The sequence below is a fragment of the Ranitomeya variabilis genome, chromosome 4 (genome assembly GCF_051348905.1).
Source record: "Ranitomeya variabilis isolate aRanVar5 chromosome 4, aRanVar5.hap1, whole genome shotgun sequence".
In the NCBI taxonomy this organism is placed as follows: Eukaryota; Metazoa; Chordata; class Amphibia; order Anura; family Dendrobatidae; genus Ranitomeya; species Ranitomeya variabilis.
In genome coordinates, this window is record NC_135235.1 from 36,165,865 (window position 1) to 36,190,472 (window position 24,608).

A 24,608-nucleotide genomic window follows, 5' to 3' on the forward strand; every position below is an offset into this window, starting at 1 on the left:
CACAGTGCTCCCACAGACACTGGTGCAGAGTAAATAAAGTTGTTATTAGGCACAGTAATCCCACAGATATGGCTGCAGAGTTTAAAAAACACATTTTTTAGGCATAGTACTCACACAGACACAAGTGCAGAGTTAATAAAGTGTTTTTAGGAATGATACTCCTACATACATAGGTTCAGAGTAAAAAAAAGTGTTTATAGGCACACTAATCCCATAAACATGACTGCAGAGTAAAAAAAAAGTGTGTTTTAGGCACAATACTCCCACAGACACAGTTGCAGAGTAAACAAAAATTGTTTTTAGGCACTGTAATCTACATAGAAGGCTGCAGAGTAGAATAAAGTTGTTTTGAGGCACAGAACTCCCAAAGAGACAGGTGCATAGTAAATAAAATGTTTTTTAGGCACAGTACTCCCACAAACACGACAGCAGAGTAAATAAAATGGGTTTTAGGCACAGTATCCCCACAGACACAGGTACAGAGTAAATAAGCTGTTTTTAGGCACAGTACTCCTACAAACACAGGTGCATGATAAAAAAAGTGTTTTTAGGCACAGTACTCCCACATAGAAGGCTGCAGAGTAAAAGAGTGGTTGTGACTTGTGAGGCACAGTACTCCCACAAACACGACTGCAGATTAAATAAAATGTGTTTTAGGTACCGTACCCCCACAGACACAGGTACAGAGTAAATAAGCTGTTTTTATGTACAGTACTCCTACAAACACAGGGGCATAGTAAAAAAAGTGTTTTTTAGGCACAGTACTCCCACATAGAAGGCGGCAGAGTAAAAGAGCGATTCTGACTTGTGAGGCACAGTACTCCCACAAACATGACTGCAGATTAAATAAAATGGGTTTTAGGCACAGTACCCCCACAGACACAGGTACAGAGTAAATAAGCTGTTTTTTAGGCACAGTACTCCTACAAACACAGGTGCACAGTAAAAAAAAGTGTTTTTTAGGCACAGTACCCCCACATAGAAGGCTGCAGAATAACAGAGTGGTTGTGACTTGTGAGGCACAGTACTCCCACAAACACAACTGCAGATTAAATAAAATGGGTTTTAGGCACAGTATCCCCACAGACACAGGTACAAAGTAAATAAACTGTTTTTAAGCACAGTACTCCCACAAGCACAGGTGCATAGTAAAAAAATGTGTTTTTTAGGCACAGTACTCCCACATAGAAGGCGACAGAGTAAAAGAGCGATTCTGACTTGTGAAGCACAGTACTCCCACAAACACAACTGCAGATTAAATAAAATGGATTTTAGGCACAGTACCTCCAGAGACACAGGCACAGAGCAATTAAACTGTTTTTTAGGCACAGTACTTCTACAAACACAGGTGCATAGTAAACAAAGTGGTTTTAGGTATAATACTCCAACACAAACAGATGCAGGGTAAATAAAGTGTTCTTTAGGCACAGTACTCCCACAGACATAGGTGAAAAGTAAAAAAAAGGCTTTCTTAGGCACAGTACTCCCACATAGAAAGCTGCAGATTAAAAAAATGGGTTTTAGGCAAAGTACTCCCACAGAGACAGGTGCAGAGTAAATAAGGTGGTTTTTATGCATAGTACTCCCACAGACATGACTGCAGAGTAAATACATTTTTTTTTCGGTACAGTACTCCAACATACATGGCTGCAGAGTAAAACAGTGTTTTTTAGGCACAGTACTCCCACAGACTAGACACTGCTGCAGAGTAAAAAAAAGAGTTTTTTAGGCAAAATATTCCCATAGACACAGGTGCAGAGTAAATAAAGAGTTTTTAGGCATAATACTCCAACAGACATAACTGCAGAGTAAAGTGTTTTTTAGGGAAAGTACTCCCGAAAACATGGCTGCAGAGTAAAAAAGTGGTTTTAGGCACAGTACTCCACAGAGACAGGTGCAGAGTAAATAAAGTGTTTTTTTTTCATCTTAATATCCCCACAGACAGAGTACAAAAAGTGCTTTCAGGCACAGCACTCCCACATACATGACTACAGAGAAAAAAAATAGTTTTAGGCACAGTACTCCCACATACACAGGTACAAATTAAATAAAGTGTTTTTTAGTCATAATGCACCCAAAGAAGACAGTTTCAGAGTAAAAAAAAGTTGTCACGCTGCTGCAATGCAGGTAGGTGCAGGCTCCACTAGATGGAAGTAGAGTGGAAGCAGGACTGCATCTAAACAGAGCTGGCCTGCAGTGCAGCAGTGAGGTTACCACAGGTGGCAGCAGAATAGTCAAACAAGCCACGTCAAATCCTAGACTGTAGTGCAGTACCAAAGGAATAAGCAAACTCATGGTCAGAGACAAGCCAGGGAGTCAGTAACGGTCAGGAGCAGATAAGCCAAAAGACAGATGCAGGTCAGGATACAAGCCAAGTCAAAACCACGGAGTCAGCACACTTAAGGGAAACACAGAGTCAAGACGGGAATAGTGGAAAACAGAGACACGGGTTCAGACAGCAAACACAGCAGGACAAATCAGAGTCAGCTACAGCAACACTATAACTATAACTGACATCGCCTGCAGGAAGCAGCGGCGATAAATAGCCAACCTGAACCCAGATAGAGGCTGAGAAAGGTTAACTCTTGACATGACCAGACTGGGAAAAAGGGAAAACAGGACTCAAAACCCGGTCTGGATCATGACAAAAGTATTTTAAGTCGCAGTGCTTCCACAGATACAGGTGCATAGTAAACAAGCAGTTTTTTGGAACAGTACTCCCACAGACACAGGTGCAGAGTAAATAATGTGTTTTTAAGGCACAGTATTACCACAGACACAGCTGCAGAGTATAAAAAGTGTTTTTTTAAGCACAGTACTCTCACAGACACAGGAGCAGAATAAATAAAATGTTTGCTAAGTGCAGTACTCCTACAGCCACAGCTACAGAGTAAAAATAGTGGCTTAAAGGCACACTACTCTTACAGACATAGCTGCTGAGTAAAAATAGTAACTTCCTCTTTTTTGTATTTTCAAAAAATATTTTTAATTGCCTTTTACTTTATTTTGAGTCCCCTAAGACATTTTATCATTTGTAAGATTCACTGTAATACTTTTCCAATATGTAGCAAAAATAACGATTGCCTCTGAAAACTACCAGCCTGTAGCAGGTCTTGACTTCAGAAAACCACAGAGATCAGTGTAGCACTGTATGGCTGCCACTGGACCCAGGGAGGGTAAGTAATTCTTGTTTTGGTTTTCTTGGGAGCTGTTGCAGCCTGTGGAAAAAGTTTTCTACCAAGGGACAACTCCTATAACCATTGAATATATAGAAGTACCAATGTGCAATGTAGAAGTCAGACTACAAGGTATCAGCGTATAAATATCTGTAATACGATAGATCCAAAGTACAAGTACTGAAAACAGTCTGATAATAATTTTCATTATGCCCATAGCATCAAAAGCTACAAGTTTCCCTGGACAGGATACAATTGTATGACCTTATTATCTAAAGAGATAGATGTAATCAAATCATCATTTCATCATTAAAATTATTATAATCTTACCGGCAGTGGGTTAAAGTTTTGATCCACCAGATGGTTGTATCCATGATCAAAGAATGAATGACGGATCACAACATCAACTCCTTGATTGGCCGACATTCCTAATGTATTTAACCACCTAAATCAGGACAAACAGAAAAACAAAACTCGGTGGAAAGGAACATAAAGTATCATACATAACAAAAGATACGACCTGCTTACTGATCTTATCTGTTGTGCCAATGGGCTTTAAAAAGATGACAGTATGTGACAAACAGCATGCACCCATAATCTACTAGATTTAAAGGGAACCTGTTACCAGGTTTTCCCAATATAAGCTAAAGCCACCGCTTTTTACGCCACTTTAACCGCAGTCCAGCAATGCAACTTTCTCTGCATTTCCAAAGAATACATTTTGTAATTTCACCATACAGCACGGTCTGGTCTGATGGTCATCAGACTCATCACTGGTCTTTGCTTGGTGCCTTCACTATCCCAACAATCGCTGTCCTGTCTTGATTGATAGATGGAGAAAACATGTCCTACCTCATCCACACAACGCCGCCAACCTCACTCTTGCGCAGGTGAAGCACAGACCTGCACAGGCTTGCTGCTACACTCTTTCTTGCTGAGGACAGAGCAAAGTACTGTAATGTGCATGTGCCGGAGAGGACAGGGAGAGACTCTGACCTGGATGTAAAGCCGGCGCATTACAGTACATTGCTTTCTCTACAGCAGGGAATAGTGTGGCACGCCTGTGCAATTCTGTGCTGCAATGGCGCAGAGGTCAGATTGGTGGTGCGGGATAGATAACGTAGAACGTGTCATCCACATCAACCAAGGCAGAAGGACGGCAATTGCGGGAATGGAAGAGGCACCGACCAGTGATGATAGATAGATAATAAAAATGGAGGCAACACACCAAGCTTGAGAAAGGCTTACCATGAGCCGAAACGTCGCTGTGATGGGCTATTAAACTAATCACCTCTACCTTGGACCCTGACTGGTGTGCTGCCTCCATTTTTGAAACACTAGATAGATAGATAGATAGATAGATAGATAGATAGATAGATAATAGATAGATAATAGATAGTTAGATAATAGATAGATGATAAATAGATATATAATAGATAGATAATAGATCGATAGATAGATAGATAGATAGATAATAGATAGATAATAGATAGTTAGATAATAGATAGATAATAAATAGATAGATAATAGATAGATAGATAATAGATAGATAGATAGATAATAGATAGATAGATAGATAGATAATAGATAGTTAGATAGATAATAGATAGATAGATAATAGATAGATAATAGATAGATGATAGATAGATAATAGATAGATGACAGATAGATAGATAATAGATAGATAGATAGATAAATAATAGATAGATAAATAAATAGAAAGATGATAGATAATCTAAAAAATAATGCAGAGGCATCATCGTAATCGTAATAGGCAAAAAGAGCCAATAAGAGAATGGGCAAATTCCAGCACCTTTGAGAATAATCTTCAAAATAGCAATTAAAGACTGGTGCATTTCAATAATTTGAATAAAAAATTGCAAAAATGATTTATTCTCCCAGATCAAAAATACATGCAATGTTTCAGATGCACATGGAACCTGTTTCCATTTGCTTCTGTCAGGAGGTGCAGGCCGATAGATAGTAGTGGAGATATCATATACTATGGCGCTGTCGATTACTGTATGGCAGATAGCCGGGTGTACAATACAGCCCCATCCTGAGTGCACTGAGGTTGTATGAAGCCATCTTGTGATGTCATTTTATAAAACGGCACAGTATGACCTGGTCGATCTTTCCGCAAACACACGACAGGGTTAAGGCCCGAGCCTCTGATAAGTAAGACAGTACAGAGAAGGCTACCGACCGTTTAAGACTACTACAAGCCCCTTTAAACGACCTCCCGTGGAATCAATTTAGAGGCAGAAACCAGTTTTCCGAGGTGTTAGGTTTAGTTTTCTACTAATAAAAGCTTAAAGAGCTTCTGATCAGCGAAGAAATCTACACAAAAATAATTGTCGCGGCCTCGGGGCTCACATCAAGTAGTCACCGTGAAGTGTGTTTTAACGACGGCTTTCTAATCCTTTTCTCAGTTTGTTCATTTACTACGTCCCCCGATGCCAAGATTCAGGCTTTATTGCTTAGTTAGAGGCAACGTGCACAAATCTGGCAGCCGCTTGCCCTTCCCTTCTGCCCGAACTTGTGAAGATCATAAAGAAAAGGGCTCTCCTGATACCTTTGATATTTGTCTTTCTATTTTATGTACGCGGGCTCATTAATAAATACCAAGTCTAATGATATAAATGCGAGACTAGAGAAGCCATAAACAGCTGCGTTGCTATAAAACGCTCCAGATGCGGAGTATTATTTATAGCACGGTATGCAGATGTCGGCAGCATTTGTATGCTCGGGAAAGGGTTAAACGCTTTTGGGTTTTTTTTTATTCTTGTCGAAGAGCTAACGAACTCAAAGGATGTGATTAGCGAGGGCTGACACCGGGTAACTTGTGTGAACAGAGGTGCTGTAATTGCAATCTGCGTCCAAATTGCTTTTGCATGTGTGCAACAATGGCGCTTGCACAAAAGGGAGAGATTTCCTGCGTGTAACATGGCCCGTATCCCAACAAGCGCGATCTGTGATACCGCACAGATGTTACACAGGGGGCCGCTGCCAAACTATTGCGCTGTGTGTGCGCCTTAGCTCCAAGAGGTGAAGAGGTGAAAATCAAACATGGAGTCATGTGGGGGGAAAAGGCTGAAGTCAACAGTGAAAAATATAGGGCTCATGTAGAAGCCCCCCATCGTTTATGTGGTTTACTGGTTACGGAAACCCTTTGTACCCCAGTTTGTGTGCTTTATACACCCTCCCGGGGTCCAGCGCTAAATGTCTATTATTGCGCGCAGTGCTGACGACAATGTTTCAGCCAATCATTGAGCTCACCGAATTGACAGCTAGAGCCGCTCAGAACCGCCGATCTCATTGATTGGCTGCAGTGCTGTCTATGTGATGTCAGCACTGCAGCCAATAACAGAGATAATAGAGACTCAGAGCTGGACCTGGGGAGGGTGGTATAGCACAGATGCCAGAGAACAGGAAACTGGAAAACCCCTTTAAGAGGAGTATTCCCCCACCTCCATGCACTTTTTTTATGCCTAGGCCAGTTCCAGGTTTATGTAAGCCACTCTTCACTTTCAATTTTGTAGACTGGAGGAGGCCCCTGGCAATAATCATTCTTTAGGCTTCCCTTCCAGGCCTGCCATGCCTATGGGTAATACTTCTGAATTACAACTCACCAGTAAGCCTATGTGCACACAGAATTATTGGAGACGTTCTAAAACCATGAGTTATTCAAGTAGAAATCTCTGCTTTTTTGGGGGGTGGATTTTTTCTATTTCTGAAGCAGTTTTGAATAGTTTTGAAAAAGTTTTTTTCTTGAAGCGTTCTTTGCGGATTGTAAAGTAACCAGTGTGGAAAAGTTTCCTTCAGGATTAATTTCAGAGTAGCAACATGCACTTTCTTTTTCCATCAAGCATTTTTCAAAACCTCTTCACGAAAAAACTTAAAGAAAACCTCCTCATATAAACAGCAAAGTGGATTTCTCATTTCCAAGAGTTTTTAAAGAGGATGTCTAGGCTCAGGGCTCAAGTCTGCAGTCACTCTATGTGACTTCATACTTCTGAATAACAGCACACACTGTTAGGATTCTCCAGTAATGGGTGGTCATGTGACCACAGGCAAGCGATTTGCATACTTCCTGCCACATTCCGACTAGACGTGTCCAGCCTTGTTCAATTCACTTGTATTGAGCGAGGCCGTGTACGTCTAGTCGGCAGGTGACCTTGCAGTCACACGTTCGCCTGTTCTTGGTGTCGGCACAGAAAATCATGACAGCGAACACACAGAGTGACTGCACAAAACTCCAGGCCTAGACAACCCCTTTAAATAGGATTTTGAAAAGAGTCTGCTCCAAAAAACTCCTCAAAAAACTTTTTTTAAACAATTTAAATCCCTGCCATGCACCCAGTTAGTGATAAAATTCACTAGTCCAATCCCCAAGATATCTACATGACAATAGGAAGCTGCTTTTATAGGCTACAAGGTGACCATTTTTTTTTTACTTACAGGAACCCTGCTGCATACGTATCGGATAAGTTGTTTGTTCCTCTAGACCATGGCGCGCCCACTCCTCCGAGCCATACCTTCTTCCCCGGGCTGTGCATATTCACCACCTGTATATACAGCACACAATACACCATCCAATCAGTTCTGTCAGTGTCACTTTGTGTAGCACACGCCCCTTTACGGGATGGTACTGCCCAGTTGCAATTTATTCATACATTTTCAGAAAGAATAACGGAGGATAAATAATGGAGACCTCCAATATTTTCTAAAACAAAAAAAAGACTGAAAGGCCCCTTTTAAATAAATTTCATACTGCTAACATGGTGGCCACTTTCAATGAACACCCTTTTCTCCATTAGCATATTTTTGGGGAATGTTTATTATAAGCATGTGTAACAAAAGAGAGGAAAGAAATGCAGCACTCACCCAGAAACTTCAGTTACATGACTGTCCTTTATTCAACATCACAATCCATTGAGATATGGTGCGGCTTAGGTTAGGGCATACGAGAGGAGCGGGAGCGTGCAGGGACGTCTCTGCACGCTCCCGCTCCTCTCGTATGCCCTAACTTAAGCCGCACCATATCTCAATGGATTGTGATGTTGAATAAAGGACATTCACGTAACTGAAGTTTCTGGGTGAGTGCTGCATTTCTTTCCTCTCTTTTGTTACACGTGGATTAGCTTCTTGACATGCAAAGCACCTCCCTATCTTCTGTGGAAACCAAGTCCGTCTAGTCTTCAGGAATCACACCTGTAGTTCTGTTAATGCACAATAGCTCGTGCAGTGCCGGTCAATCTCTCTTCTTTATTATAAGCATGTATTTGGGACTATTTAAAAGGACATGGTCTGCATGGAGCTTGTATATTCTGCCAATGTTAGCATTGGTTGGCATCTATGGGTGTCCTCAGGGGTGTGACTTGATGCTCCTGTGCTCCAATGCAAAATCTCCAACAGGCCCCCCAATTATCACTGGTGTTTAAAAGTATTGGTCTATTCATATGAGCCAAAGACACCTTTAGGGCCCCCTAGGATCCAAGGCCCGGGTGCAACTACAGCTTCTGCACCCACTATAGTTACACCCCTAAGTGTCCTGGATAGGTCATAATAAATATTAAATTGGAGGTGGCCCGATTACTGAATTCAATTTCCCCCTGATATTGGTGCACTATACAAACTCTGTGGGAGTCAATGACACCTTGAGGAACATTTTTTTCTTACTTGAGTGCATAAATTATGGGGTAAATAATTTTTTCAATTGGATTTCATTAAAAAGTTTCACCATTTTTTGGCATATTGCCAGCATCGGAATGAGTCAATGGATAATTCATGAGTGAGCTCATTCTGACAATGGGTTTGTAACGGTCTTTTTCTGCGCTCCTTTGTGCTGATTTAGTATTACAGACAACATAAAAGTGCAGCTCAACTTTGATGTGGTCATAAGTCAACAGAAAGAGCCTGTAAAAGCAAAATGATGCTATGATTTTAATGAAACTCATTAGCAAAATGTATTTTTGCCCAAAATACAAGAAATTAAATGTTGAAAATAATGCTCTGAAGTTTTCCATAACCATCATGGGCAGCACCTCCTTGGTTTTAGTAATCTGTGGGGGTCTCGATAATTGGACTCTTACAATTCTAACATTTATCAACTATCCAATAGATGGGTAATTATTATTAGATTGGTGGGGGTATGATTACTTTAACTACCCCACTATCCAGTAGTTATTAGATTAGAAGTGTCTGATTACTGGCAATACCCCACTATCCAATAGTTACTAGATTAGAATGGTCTGATTACCTGGAACCCCCCACTATCCAGTAATTATTAGATTAGTGGGGTCTGATTACCTGGAACCCCCACTATCCAGTAATAATTAGATTAGTGGGGTCTGATTACCTGGAATCCCCCACTATCCACTAATTATTAGATTAATGGGGTCTGATTACCTGGAACCCCCCACTATCCAGTAATTATTAGATTAATGGGGTCTGATTACCTGGAACCCCCACTATCCAGTAATAATTAGATTAGTGGGGTCTGATTACCTGGAATCCCCCACTATCCACTAATTATTAGATTAATGGGGTCTGATTACCTGGAACCCCCACTATCCAGTAATTATTAGATTAATGGGGTCTGATTACCTGGAACCCCCCACTATCTTGTAATTATTAGATTAATGGGGTCTGATTACCTGGAACCCCCACTATCCAGTAATTATTAGATTAATGGGGTCTGATTACCTGGAATCCCCCACTATCCTCTAATTATTAGATTAGTGGGGTCTGATTACCTGGAACCCTCACTATCCAGTAATTATTAGATTAGTGGGGTATGATTACCTGGAACCCCCACTATCCAGTAATAATTAGATTAGTGGGGTCTGATTACCTGGAATCCCCCACTATCCACTAATTATTAGATTAATGGGGTCTGATTACCTGGAACCCCCACTATCCAGTAATTATTAGATTAATGGGGTCTGATTACCTGGAACCCCCCACTATCTTGTAATTATTAGATTAATGGGGTCTGATTACCTGGAACCCCCACTATCCAGTAATAATTAGATTAGTGGGGTCTGATTACTGGGAACCCCCTAATATTAGATTAGTGTGGTCTGATTACTGGGAACCCCCCATAATCCAGTAATTATTAGATTAGTGGGTTTTGATTACTTGGAACACCCCACTATCAAGTAGCTATTAGATTAGAGAGGTCTGATTAATGGGAACCCCCCCCACTATCCATTAGTTATTAGATTAATAAGGGCCTGATAACTGGGAGCCCACCTGATGACTACAACAGGGTAACCCCGGTCTCCCACTTTCTGCACCATTGGGGAACGCATGCGCTGCCTCTCCATACAAACTTAAGGGAATTTCAGAAATACTTTGTTTAGTACCTTCTGTCAAGCAATTTTTGCAGGGTCCCTCCAATCAGACATTTGGGGATCTCGGACAGTCTGACATTTAACAACTATCCAGTGACTAGAAAATAATTTTTGGGGATGGAATATCCCTTTAAAAGTCTAAAAATTACTAACTTTCTGAATTTTTCGGATCTGATCAGACAAGGCGTCCAGCAGTCGTGTTTTCATGAAGTCCATCGCTTTACCGACTCGTCCATCGATGTTGTGACTAATAACAAAAAAAATAGACATTATATGTTAATTTCTAGTAATGTAATCCACATGCGTCTGCTGCAGTTCCCGTGTGCGCGTACAGCAGATCCCATGCCTCTTCCATACACAAATGTAATAAATCAGTCCGAAAGCAGAGGCAAGCCAGAAGCCACGGGACGCATCGCTGGTGGGCAACCACAGATAAATATATGAGTACGAACATGAAATAAAGTGTGTGCAAAGCTAGACCCCTAATAACAATACCAGTCACCGCTTACTACCGCTCACTGGTGTGCGCATTTTACAACTAGAATAATATTTTCACTGGACCTGAACTGAAATCTGCCATATTGAAGTATTGCTGCCGAGTATGTGCTTCCCAAAAGCATAAAATTAAAACTTTACTACTGTTTTCTTTGAAGAGGAAAAGTAACAAGGGCCAAATGGATCGTGAAAATAAGCTGGAGAGGATTATATACCGAAAGGCAGCGCTGTCGTGTGGTTCTTTATATGGGAAATGCTTAAAGGGCTATTCCCAACTGTGAACATTATCGACTATCCAAAGGAATGATAAATGGACAAAGATTCAGCAACAGCAGGGAGGAGGGACTCTTAGGATCTGTCAATCAGGATAGGTGGGGGCAGAATCAGCAGCAGCAGGGAGGAGGGACACTGAGAAGCTGTCCACCAGACTTGGTGGGAGGAGATTGAAATGAAACATTTGTAAAGGATTATACAGCAATTCAGAAATGGATTTTAACCCCTTCATGACCCAGCCTATTTTGGCCTTAATGACCTTGCCGTTTTTTGCAATTCTGACCAGTGTCCCTTTATGAGGTAATAACTCAGGAACGCTTCAACGGATCCTAGCGATTCTGAGATTGTTTTTTCGTGACATATTGGGCTTCATGTTAGTGGTAAATTTAGGTCGATAATTTCTGAGTTTATTTGTGAAAAAAACAGAAATTTGGCAAAAATTTTGAAAATTTCGCAATTTTCACATTTTGAATTTTTATTCTGTTAAACCAGAGAGTTATGTGACACAAAATAGTTACAAAATAACGTTTCCCACATGTCTACTTTACATCAGCACAATTTTGGAAACAATTTTTTTTTTTGCTAGGAAGTTATAAGGGTTAAAATTTGACCAGTGATTTCTCATTTTTACAACAAAATTTACAAAACCATTTTTTTTAGGGACCACCTCACATTTGAAGTCAGTTTGAGGGTTCTATATGGCTGAAAATACCCAAAAGTGACACCATTCTAAAAACTGCACCCCTCAAGGTGCTCAAAACCACATTCAAGAAGTTTATTAACCCTTCGGGTGTTTCACAGCAGCAGAAGCAACATGGAAGGAAAAAATGAACATTTAACTTTTTAGTCACAAAAATGATCTTTTAGCGAAATTTTTTTTATTTTCCCAAGGGTAAAAGGAGAAACTGGACCACGAACGTTGTTGTCCAATTTGTCCTGAGTACGCTGATACCTCATATGTGGGGGTAAACCACTGTTTGGGCGCACGGCAGGGCTCGGAAGGGAAGGAGCGCCATTTGACTTTTTGAATGGAAAATTAGCTCCAATCGTTAGCGGACACCATGTCGCGTTTGGAGAGCCCCCGTGTGCCTAAACATTGGAGCTCCCCCACAAGTGACCCCATTTTGGAAACTAGACCCCCCAAGGAACTTATCTAGAAGCATAGTGAGCACTTTAAACCCCTAGGTGCTTCACAAATTGATCCGTAAAAATGAAACAGTACTTTTTTTTCACAAAAAAATTATTTTAGCCTCAATTTTTTCATTTTCACATGGGCAACAGGATAAAATGGATCCTAAAATTTGTTGGACAATTTCTCCTGAGTACACCGATACCTCACATGTGGGGGTAAACCACTGTTTGGGCACATGGTAAGGCTCGGAAGGGAAGGAGCGCCATTTGACTTTTTGAATGAAAAATTATCTCCATCGCTAGCAGACACCATGTCACGTTTGGAGAGCCCCTGTGTGCCTAAACATTGGAGCGCTCCCACAAGTGACCCCATTTTGGAAACTAGACCCCCAAAGGAACTTATCTAGATGCATAGTGAGCACTTATAACCCCCAGGTGCTTCACAGAAGTTTATAACGCAGAGCCGTGAAAATAAAAAATAATTTTTCTTTCCTCAAAAATGATTTTTAGCCCAGAATTTTTTATTTTCCCAAGGGTAATAGGAGAAATTGGACCGCAAATGTTGTTGTCCAGTTTGTCCTGAGTACGATGATACCCCATATGTGGGGGTAAACCACTGTTTGGGCGCACGGCAGGGCTCGGAAGGGAAGGCACGCCATTTGGCTTTTTGAATGGAAAATTAGCTCCAATCATTAGCGGACACCATGTCGCGTTTGGAGAGCCCCTGTGTGCCTAAACATTGGAGCTCCCGCACAAGTGACCCCATTTTGGAAACTAGACCTCCCAAGGAACTAATCTAGATGTGTGGTGAGCACTTTGAACCCCCAAGTGCTTCGCAGAAGTTTATAATGCAGAGCCGTGAAAAAATAAATTTTTCTTTTCTCAAAAATGATTTTTTAGCCCACAATTTTTTATTTTCCCAAAGGTAACAGGAGAAATTGGACCCCAAAAGTTGTTGTCCAGTTTCTCCTGAGTACGCTGATACCCCATATGTGGGGGTAAACCACTGTTTTGGCACACGTCGGGGTTCGGAAGGGAAGTAGTGACGTTTTGAAATGCAGACTTTGATGGAATGCTCTGCGGGCGTCAGGTTGCGTTTGCAGAGCCCCTGATGTGCCTAAACAGTAGGAACTCCCCACAAGTGACTCCATTTTGGAAACTAGACCCCCAAGGGAACTTATCTAGATGTGTGGTGAGCACTTTGAACCCCCAAGTGCTTCACAGAAGTTTATAACGCAGAGCCGTGAAAATAATAAATGTGTTTCCTTTCCTCAAAAATATTTTTTTAGCCCAGAATTTTTTATTTTTGCAAGGGTAACAGGAGAAATTGGACCCCAAAAGTTGTTGTCCAGTTTCTCCTGAGTACGCTGATACCCCACATGTGGGGGTAAACCACTGTTTGGGCACATGCCGGGGCTCGGAAGGGAAGTAGTGACGTTTTGGAATGCAGACTTTGATGGAATGGTCTGCGGGCATCATGTTACGTTTGCAGAGCCCCTGATATGCCTAAACAGTAGAAACCCCCAACAAGTGACCCCATTTTGGAAACTAGACCCCCAAGGAACTTATCTAAATGTGTGGTGAGCACGTTCAACCCCCAAGTGCTTCACAGAAGTTTACAACGCAGAGCCGTGAAAATAAAAAATCATTTTTCTTTCCTCAAAAAAGATGTTTTAGCAAGCAATTTTTTATTTTCTCAAGGGTAACAGGAGAAATTGGACCCCAATATTTGTTGCCCAGTTTGTTGTGAGTACGCTGATACCCCATATGTGGGGGTAAACCACTGTTTGGGCACACGTCAGGGCTCGGAAGGGAAGTAGTGACATTTGAAATGCAGACTTTGATGGAATGGTCTGCGGGCGTCACATTGCATTTGCAGAGCCCCTGATGTGCCTAAACAGTAGAAACACCCCACAAGTGACCCTATTTTGGAAACTAGACCCCCGAAGGAACTTATCTAGATGTGTGGTGAGCACTTTCAACCCCCAAGTGCTTCACAGAAGTTTATAACGCAGAGCCATGAAAATAAAAAATAATTGTTCTTTCCTCAAAAATTATGTCTTAGCAAGTAATTTTTTATTTTTGCAAGGGTAACAGGAGAAATTGGACCCCAACAGTTGTTGCCCAGTTTGTCCTGAGTACGCTGGTACCCCAAATGTGGGGGTAAACCACTGTTTGGGCGCATGTCGGGGCTTGGAAGGGAGGGAGCACCATTTGACTTTTTGAATGCAAGATTGGCTGGAATCAATGGTGGCACCATGTTGCGTTTGCAGAGCCCCTGATGTGCCTAAACAGTGGAAACCCCTCAATTCTAACTTCAACACTAACCCCAACACACCCCTAATCCTAATCCCAACTGTAGCCATAACCCTAATCCCAACCCTAACCCCAACACACCCGAAACCCTAATTCCAACCCTAATCCTAACCCTAATCCCAACCCTAACCACAACTGTAACCCCAACACACCCCTAACCCTATCTGTAACCCTAACCACAAGCCTATTCTTAACCCTATTTCCAACCCTAGCCCTAATTCCAACCCTAACCCTAAGGGTATGTGCCCACGTTGCGGATTCGTGTAAGATTTTTCCGCACGATTTTTGAAAAATCTGCAGGTAAAAGGCACTGCGTTTTACCTGCGGATTTACAGCAGATTTCCAGTGTTTTTTTGTGCGGATTTCACCTGCGGATTCCTATTGAGGAACAGGTGTAAAACGCTGCGGAATCCGCACAAAGAATTGACATGCTGCGGAAAATACAACGCAGCGTTTCTGCACGGAATTTTCCGCACCATGGGCACAGCGGATTTGGTTTTCCATAGGTGTACATGGTACTGTAAACCTGATGGAAAACTGCTACGAATTCACAGCGGCCAATCCGCTGCGGATCCGCGGCCAATCCGCTGCGGATCCGCGGCCAATCCGCTGCGGATCCGCGGCCAATCCGCTGCGGATCCGCGGCCAATCCGCTGCGGATCCGCAGCCAAATCCGCACATGCCATAACCCTAACCCTACCCCTAACCCTAACCCTACCTGTAACCCTAACCCTACCCCTAACCCTAACCCTACCCGTAACCCTAACCCTAGTTCTAACCCTAACCCTAGTGGAAAAAGAAAAAAAAAAATAAAAATATTTTCTTTATTTTATTATTGTCCCTACCTATGGGGTGATAAAGGGGGGGGGTTTATTTATTATTTTTTTTATTTTGATCGCTGTGATAGAACCTGTCACAGCGATCAAAATGTACTTTTAACGAATCTGCCGACTGGCAGATTCGGCGGGCGCACTGAGCATGCGCCCGCCATTTTGGAAGATGGCGGCGCCCAGCGAGGAGGCGGACGGACACCGGGAGCCTCGGTGAGTATAAGGGGTGGGAGATCGGGGCACGGGGGGGGCGTCGGAGCACAGGGGGGTGGCACAGCAGCACGGGGGGAGCGGGCAGGAGCACGGGGCAGCGGAGCACAGCACCAAGGGGACCGGACCCCATAACGGAGCGGTGGGGGGGCGATCGGTGGGGTGGGGGGGGGTTACATTAGTGTTTCCAGCCATGGCCGATGATATTGCAGCATCGGCCATGGCTGGATTGTAATATTTCACCAGTTTTTCAGGTGAAATATTACAAATCGCTCTGATTGGCAGTTTCACTTTCAACAGCCAATCAGAGCGATCGTAGCCACGGGGGGGTGAAGCCACCCCCCCTGGGCTGAAGCACCACTCCCCCTGTCTCTGCAGATCGGGTGAAATCGGAGTTAACCCCTTCACCCGATCTGCAGGGACGCGATCATTCCATGACGCCACATAGGCGTCATGGGTCGGATTGGCACGGGTTTTCATGACGCCTATGTGGCGTCATGGGTCGGGAAGGGGTTAACAGTAAGGCTTTTTAAAAAAAACAACAAAAAAACAAAACTGTATGTACTATATTTTGTGAAAGCTGGTAACAGATCTAACAAGGAGGCAACATGAATGAAAACTGCCAAGTTTAAATGTGTCGACTTTGATGCAGATTCTGCCCTGCAAATCTGCAGTTAATGCACACTTGGGTGAGGTTTATAAACTGACTAGCTGTACTACCCGGCTTTGCCCGGGTTAATAACTGCTGTTAGCAAAATAGAAATGTATTCTGCACACAAAAACCACAAAACAAATAGATAGAAATGTAATTATTAAAAGGCAAAAACTAAGCTAATAGAAGCATTTCACATCATATATTTCAACACTAGAGATATTCCACACAGATTTAACTAAGTTGGCCAAGTAATGTGAAGTAATCTTCTACTACTTATTCGAGAGCCTTTTGATAAACGACATTCTTAGTTTTTCCTTCAGGTGCAAAGACGAACAGATTTTTGGCTGTTCCAACTCTTGAACAGGCCACATAAAGTTGACCACGAGAAAAGCATGGAGATTGTAAATCGATTCCAACTACTTTCAAGGACTGTCCCTGAGCCTTGTTGATGGACATAGCAAATGCCAGTCGAACAGGAAACTGTAGGCGTTGAAAATCAAAAGGCAAATCAGATGGAATGAGAGGAATTGTTGGAATGAAAACATCTTCTCCTGTGGCACATCCTGTCAAAATGGTTGCCTCAATTACATGTGGAAACAGGTTCTTAATCAAGAGTCTTGTTCCATTACACAGCTTTGGTGGATCCAAATTTCTCAATAGCAGAATAGGTGCTCCAGGTTTTAGAAAGAGGTTGTGAGGAGGAAGTCCTTGTCGCTCCAAGGAATTGAGGAACTCAGTTGGATATGGCTCTTGAGGAAGCAGCTGCTGTTCTCATGTGTGTCAGCCTTGTTTCTAGGTCTTCACATTTTTCATTGGACCGTAATGCAGCTTTTCTTTTCGCATCAGCTGACATTCATGCCATGGAATTACCATTATTGTGGTAAAAATAGTCTGTAACTGGCAGTTTCTATATCCTCCCACATAGAGGTAATGTGACTGATATCAGCCTTTCCACCAACACACCCTAACTGACATGCTATTACCTCACACAAGCTTTGTTATACTGAGAATATCCTTTGTTGCCTATATTAACAAATCAGAGCTCAGATTAATTAACTGTAGCAAAATAGAAGCTGAGCTGTGATTGGTTGCTATTGGCAGCCTGATAAATCCCCAGCCAACAGGAAGCCCTTCCCCCTGGCAGTATATATTAGCTCACACATACACATAATAGACTGGTCATGAGACTGACAGCTGCCGTATTTCCTATATGGCACAGTTGTTGCTCTTGTAGTTTGTCTGCTTATTAATCAGATTTTTTTTTTTGAAGGCTAATACCAGACTTCTGTGTGTTTTAGGGCGAGTTTCATGTGTCAAGTTGTGTGTGTTGAGTGTTGTGAACTCTATTTTTGGGCTCCCTCTTGTGGTCACAAGTGGTACTGTGTGAGTGCTGTCTTTGGGCTCCCTCTGGTGGCTCTTTGTGTCTTTCTGCAGGTTTGTGGCTGGGATCAGCTGTCTCTTTATCTGGTAGTTGGTTTCCTATTTAGCTCACCTGGACTTTCAGTGGTTGCCTGCTGTCAATGTATTCAGTGCTATTTTGAGCTCTCCTGCATTCCTTCGTTATCAGTCTCTTCAAGAGAAGCTAAGTTTCTGTTTATTCATTTTTTGATCACCAGTGTTCAATATGTTTCTTGGTTGGTTATTAGTCCTTGTCCAGCTTGCTAGTATGTGATTTCCTCGCTTGCTGGCAGCTCTAGGGGGGTGAGTTTCTCCCCTCACACCGTTAGTTGGTGTGGGGGTTCTTGTATTCTCAGCGTGGATATTTTGCATAGGGTTTTCTACAGACTGCACAGTTCCCTATCTGTCTTCTGCTATCTAGTATTAGCGGGCCTCATTTGCTGAATCTGTTTTCATTTCTACGTTTGTATTTTCCCCTTACCTCACCGTTATTATTTGTTGGGGGCTTTCTATATCTTTGAGGTTATTTCTCTGAGGCAAGTGAGGTCTTACTTTCCCTCTAGGGGTAGCTAGTTTCTCAGGCTGCGTCGAGACGTCCAGGAATTTAGGCACGTTCACCGGCTACCTCTAGTGTGTTTGGTTAGGATCAGGTTTGCGGTCAGTCCAGTTACCACCTCCCTAGAGCTCGTTTCTATGTTCAGTAACTTAGCTAGTTCGTTTTGTGATCCTCAGCCACTAAGGATCATAACAGTACAGCAGGCCGAAAAGTGTTTAATGCATCGCAGAAGTGGGATAAGAGAAGTCCTGAGTACAATTTTTTTTTTCTCCCTTTGCTGCAGTCTGTCCAGCTTCTCTCATCCCCTTAATCTCTGGGTGGTTTTGAGTTCAGCTGCAGATATGGATATTCAGAGTCTGACTTCTAGTGTGGATCATCTTGCTGCAAGGGTGCAAAGCATTCAGGATTTTGTTGTTCATAGTCCTATGTCAGAGCCAAAAATACCTATTCCTGAGTTGTTTTCTGGAGATAGATCTAGGTTTCTGAATTTTAAGAATAATTGTAAATTATTTCTATCTTTGAGACCTCGTTCCTCTGGTGATTCCGCTCAGCAAGTTAAAATTGTTATCTCCTTGTTACGTGGTGACCCTCAAGATTGGGCTTTCTCCCTGGCGCCAGGAGATCCTGCATTGCTGAATGTGGATGCGTTTTTTCTGGCGCTTGGACTGCTTTATAAGGAACCTAATTTTGAGAACCAGGTAGAAAAGGCTTTGCTGGCACTTTCTCAAGGTCAGGATGAAGCAGAGGTGTATTGTCAAAGATTTAGGAAATGGTCGGTGCTTACTCAATGGAATGAGTGTGCCCTGGCTGCAAATTTCAGAGAAGGTCTTTCTGAAGCCATTAAGAATGTTATGGTGGGGTTCCCCACGCCTGCAAGTCTGAATGACTCAATGGCTTTGGCCATTCAGATTGATCGGCGTTTGCGGGAGCGCAAATCTGCGCACCATCTGGCGGTGTTTTCTGAACAGAGACCTGAGTCTATGCAATGTGACAGAATTCTGACCAGAATTGAGCGGCAAAGTCATAGACGTCAAAATGGGTTGTGCTTTTACTGTGGTGATTCGGCTCATGTTATCTCAGCATGCTCTAAGCGCTTAAAAAAAATCGCTAAATCATTTTGTCTGTTACTTTAATTTGTTCTTTGTCATCCTACTCGGTTATGGCTTTTGTGGATTCAGGTGCTGCCCTGAATCTGATGGATTTGTCGTTTGCCAGGCGCTGTGGTTTTGTCCTGGAGCCTTTGGAATTCCCTATTCCACTGAGGGGAATTGATGCTACACCATTGGCTGAGAATAAGCCTCAGTATTGGACTCAAGTGACCATGTGCATGACTCCTGTACATCAGGAGGTGATTCGCTTTCTTGTGCTGCATAATTTGCATGATGTTGTCGTTTTGGGTCTGCCATGGCTGCAGGCCCATAATCCAGTTCTGGATTGGAAAGCTATGTCTGTGTCAAGTTGGGGTTGCCAGGGGATTCATGGCGATGCTCCTTTGGTGTCAATTGCTTCTTCCACTCCTTCTGAGGTCCCTGAGTTTTTGTCGGACTACCAGGATGTATTTGATGAGCCCAGATCCGGTGCCCTGCCTCCTCATAGGGATTGTGATTGTGCTATAAATTTGATTCCTGGTAGTAAGTTCCCTAAGGGACGACTTTTTAATTTGTCTGTACCAGAACATGCCGCGATGCGGAGTTATATAAAGGAGACTTTGGAGAAGGGACATATTCGTCCATCCTCCTCCCCTCTTGGTGCAGGATTCTTTTTTGTGGCCAAGAAGGATGGTTCTCTGAGACCATGTATAGATTATCGTCTTCTAAATAAAATCACGGTCAAATTTCAGTATCCTTTGCCATTATCGTCTGATCTGTTTGCTCGGATTTAGGGGTCCAGTTGGTTCACCAAGATAGATCTTCGTGGTGCGTATAACCTTGTGCGTATTAAGCAGGGGGATGAATGGAAAACAGCATTTAATATGCCCGAAGGCCATTTTGAGTACTTGGTGATGCCTTTTGGACTCTCTAATGCTCCTTCTGTGTTTCAGTCCTTCATGCATGACATCTTCCGAGAATATCTGGATAAATTTATGATTGTGTATCTGGATGACATTTTGGTCTTTTCTGATGATTGGGAGTGCCATGTGAAGCAGGTCAGGATGGTATTTCAGGTCCTGCGTGCTAATGCCTTATTTGTGAAGGGCTCAAAATGTCTCTTCGGAGTACAGAAGGTTTCCTTTTTGGGTTTTATTTTTTCTCCTTCTACTATTGAGATGGACCCAGTCAAGGTCCAGGCTATTCATGACTGGACTCAGCCTACATCTGTTAAGAGTCTTCAGAAGTTCTTGGGTTTTGCTAATTTTTACCGTCGCTTCATCGCTAATTTTTCTGGCGTGGTTAAGCCCTTGACGGATTTGACCAAGAAGGGTTCTGATGTGACTAATTGGTCTCCTGCGGCCGTGGAAGCCTTTCGGGAGCTGAAGCGCCGGTTCTCTTCAGCTCCAGTCTTATGTCAGCCTGATATCTCTCTTCCTTTTCAGGTCGAGGTTGATGCTTCTGAGATTGGAGCAGGGGCTGTTTTGTCGCAGAGAAGCTCTGATTGCTCTGTGATGAAGCCTTGTGCTTTATTTTCAAGAAAGTTTTCGCCTGCCGAGCGGAATTATGATGTTGGTAATCGGGAGTTGTTGGCTATGAAGTGGGCATTTGAGGAGTGGCGACATTGGCTTGAGGGAGCTAAGCATCGTGTGGTGGTCTTGACTGATCACAAAAATCTGATTTATCTCGAGTCTGCCAAGTGGCTGAATCCTAGACAGGCTCGTTGGTCGTTGTTTTTCTCCCGTTTCGATTTCGTGGTCTCGTACCTGCCTGGTTCGTAGAACGTGAAGGCTGATGCTCTTTCTAGGAGTTTTGTGCCTGACTCTCCGGGAGTTTCAGAGCCGGCTGGTATCCTCAGAGAGGGAGTGATTTTGTCTGCCATTTCCCCAGATTTGCGACGAGTGCTGCAGAAATTTCAGGCGGATAGACCTGACCGTTGCCCACCAGAGAGACTGTTTGTCCCAGATAGATGGACCAGCAGAGTTATTTCCGAGGTTCATTCTTCGGTGTTGGCAGGTCATCCTGGGATTTTTGGTACCAGAGATTTGGTGGCTAGGTCCTTATGGTGGCCTTCCTTGTAGCGGGATGTGTGTTCCTTTGTGCAGTCCTGTGGGATTTGTGCTCGGGCTAAGCCTTGCTGTTCTCGTGCCAGCGGTTTGCTTTTGCCTTTGCCTGTCCTGAAGAGGCCTTGGACGCACATTTCCATGGATTTTATTTCGGATCTTCCAGTATCTCAGAGAATGTCTGTCATCTGGGTGGTGTGTGATCGTTTTTCCAAAATGGTCCATTTGGTGCCCTTGCCTAAGTTGCCTTCCTCCTCCGATTTGGTTCCTTTATTTTTTCAGAATGTGGTTCGCTTGCACGGCATCCCTGAAAATATTGTGTCTGACAGAGGATCCCAGTTTGTGTCAAGATTTTGGCGGATCTTTTGTGCTAAGATGGGCATTGATTTGTCTTTTTCGTCGGCTTTCCATCCTCAGACGAATGGTCAAACCGAGCGAACTAATCAGACCTTGGAAACGTATTTGAGATGTTTTGTTTCTGCTGATCAGGATGATTGGGTGACTTTTTTGCCATTGGCCGAATTTGCCCTTAATAATCGGGCTAGTTCTGCTACTTTGGTTTCGCCTTTTTTCTGCAATTCTGGTTTTTATCCTCGTTTTTCCTCGGGTCAGGTTGAGCCTTCTGACTGTCCTGGGGTGGATTCTGTGGTGGATAGGTTGCAGCAGATTTGGAACCATGTGGTGGACAATTTGAAGTTATCACAGGAGAAGGCTCAGCGCTTTGCCAACCGCCGTCGCGGTGTGGGTCCCCGACTTCGTGTTGGGAATTTGGTATGGCTGTCTTCTTGGTATGTGCCTATGAAGGTCTCCTCTCCTAAATTCAAGCCTCGCTTTATCGGTCCTTATAAGATTTTGGAAATCCTTAACCCGGTGTCTTATCGTTTGGACCTCCCAGCATCGTTTGCCATTCATAATGTGTTCCATAGGTCTTTGTTGCGGAGGTATGTGGTGCCTGTGGTTCCTTCTGTTGAGCTCCCTGCTCCGGTGCTGGTTGAGGGCGAATTGGAGTACGTGGTGGAGAAGATCTTGGATTCTCGTATTTCTAGACGGAGGCTTCAGTATTTGGTTAAGTGGAAGGGCTATGGTAAGGAGGATAATTCCTGGGTTGTCGCCTCTGATGTTCATGCGGCCGATTTGGTTCATGCCTTCCATGTGGCTCATCCTGATCGCCCTGGGGGTCTTGATGAGGGTTTGGTGACCCCTCCTCAAGGGGGGGGTACTGTTGTGAACTCTATTTTTGGGCTCCCTCTTGTGGTCACAAGTGGTACTGTGTGAGTGCTGTCTTTGGGCTCCCTCTGGTGGCTCTTTGTGTCTTTCTGCAGGTTTGTGGCTGGGATCAGCTGTCTCGTTATCTGGTAGTTGGTTTCCTATTTAGCTCACCTGGACTTTCAGTGGTTGCCTGCTGTCAATGTATTCAGTGCTATTTTGAGCTCTCCTGCATTCCTTCGTTATCAGTCTCTTCAAGAGAAGCTAAGTTTCTGTTTATTCATTTTTTGATCACCAGTGTTCAATATGTTTCTTGGTTGGTTATTAGTCCTTGTCCAGCTTGCTAGTATGTGATTTCCTCGCTTGCTGGCAGCTCTAGGGGGCTGAGTTTCTCCCCTCACACCGTTAGTTGGTGTGGGGGTTCTTGTATTCTCAGCGTGGATATTTTGCATAGGGTTTTCTACTGACCGCACAGTTTCCTATCTGTCTTCTGCTATCTAGTATTAGCGGGCCTCATTTGCTGAATCTGTTTTCATTTCTACGTTTGTATTTTCCCCTTACCTCACCGTTATTATTTGTTAGGGGCTTTCTATATCTTTGGGGTTATTTCCCTGAGGCAAATGAGGTCTTACTTTCCCTCTAGGGGTAGCTAGTTTCTCAGGCTGCGTCGAGACGTCCAGGAATTTAGGCACGTTCACCGGCTACCTCTAGTGTGTTTGGTTAGGATCAGGTTTGCGGTCAGTCCAGTTACCACCTCCCTAGAGCTCGTTTCTATGTTCAGTAACTTAGCTAGTCCGTTTTGTGATCCTCAGCCACTAAGGATCATAACAGTTGAGTTGCTTGTGGCGACATGCATGTAGCGACTTTTGTGAGATGAGTTTTGTGTGGCGACATGCGTGTAGCAACTTTTTGTGTGTCGAGTTGCATGTGACAGGTTAGTGTAGCAAGTTGTGTGCAGCAAGTTTTGCGCATGGCGAGTTTTGCGTGTGGCGAGTTTTATGTGTGGTGTGTTTTGAGTATGTGCAAGTTTTGTGTGAGGCAACTTTTGCATGTGTTGCAACTTTTGTGCATGTGGCAATTTTTCCGCGTGTGCAAGTTTTGCGTGTGGTGAGTTTTCCATTAGGTGAGTTTTGCACGTGTGGCGAGTTTTGCGTGAGCCGAGTTTTGCGCATGGCGAGTTTTGAGTGGCGACTTTTGTGTTTCGACTTTTATGTGGCGAGGTTGGTGTATGTGTGGTGAAATGTGTGCGGAGGGTGGTATATGTGTTCAAGCACGTGGTAGTGTGTGGCGCATTTTGTGTGTGTGTTCATATCCCCGTGTGTGGTGAGTATCCCATGTCGGGGCCCCACCTTAGCAACTGTGCGGTATATACTCTTTGGCGCCATCGCTTTCATTCTTTAAGTCCCCCTTGTTCACATCTGGCAGCCGTCAATTTGCCTCCAACACTTTTACTTTCACTTTTTCCCCATTATGTAGATAGGGGCAAAATTGTTTGGTGAATTGAAACGCGCGAGGTTAAAATTTCGCCTCACAACATAGACTATGACGCTCTCAGGGTCCAGACGTGTGACTGTGCAAAATTTTCTGGCTGTAGCTGCGACGGTGCAGATGCCAATCCCGAACATACACACATACACACATACGCACACACACACATTCAGCTTTATATATTAGATATTCACATGTAGCAGGAAAGCGAGTATGCAAATGTTTCATAGTAGATTTCACCCCCTTAATGTATGGGGTGCATAGTCCACAGTGAATCCTCAGTACAATATACTGCAATATTTGAAAGCAATATATTTAGATTCCACTTTACGTTGAAGAATACAAGCAGATTTGCTGCAGAATTC

At 43.3% G+C, this 24,608-nt stretch overlaps 1 protein-coding gene across 1 annotated transcript in view; it reads right to left on the minus strand.

Annotated features, from left to right (window-relative positions):
* Positions 1 to 24,608, minus strand: part of HPSE2 (heparanase 2 (inactive)) — a 412,602-nt gene that overhangs the window by 79,921 nt on the left and 308,073 nt on the right. Inside the window, exons 7-9 of the mRNA XM_077258334.1 lie at positions 10,688 to 10,781; positions 7,638 to 7,744; positions 3,507 to 3,621 (exon numbers count right to left, since the gene is read on the minus strand). Of these exons, the coding sequence (XP_077114449.1) occupies positions 3,507 to 3,621; positions 7,638 to 7,744; positions 10,688 to 10,781 (316 nt within the window). The remainder of the gene's footprint in view (positions 1 to 3,506; positions 3,622 to 7,637; positions 7,745 to 10,687; positions 10,782 to 24,608) is intronic.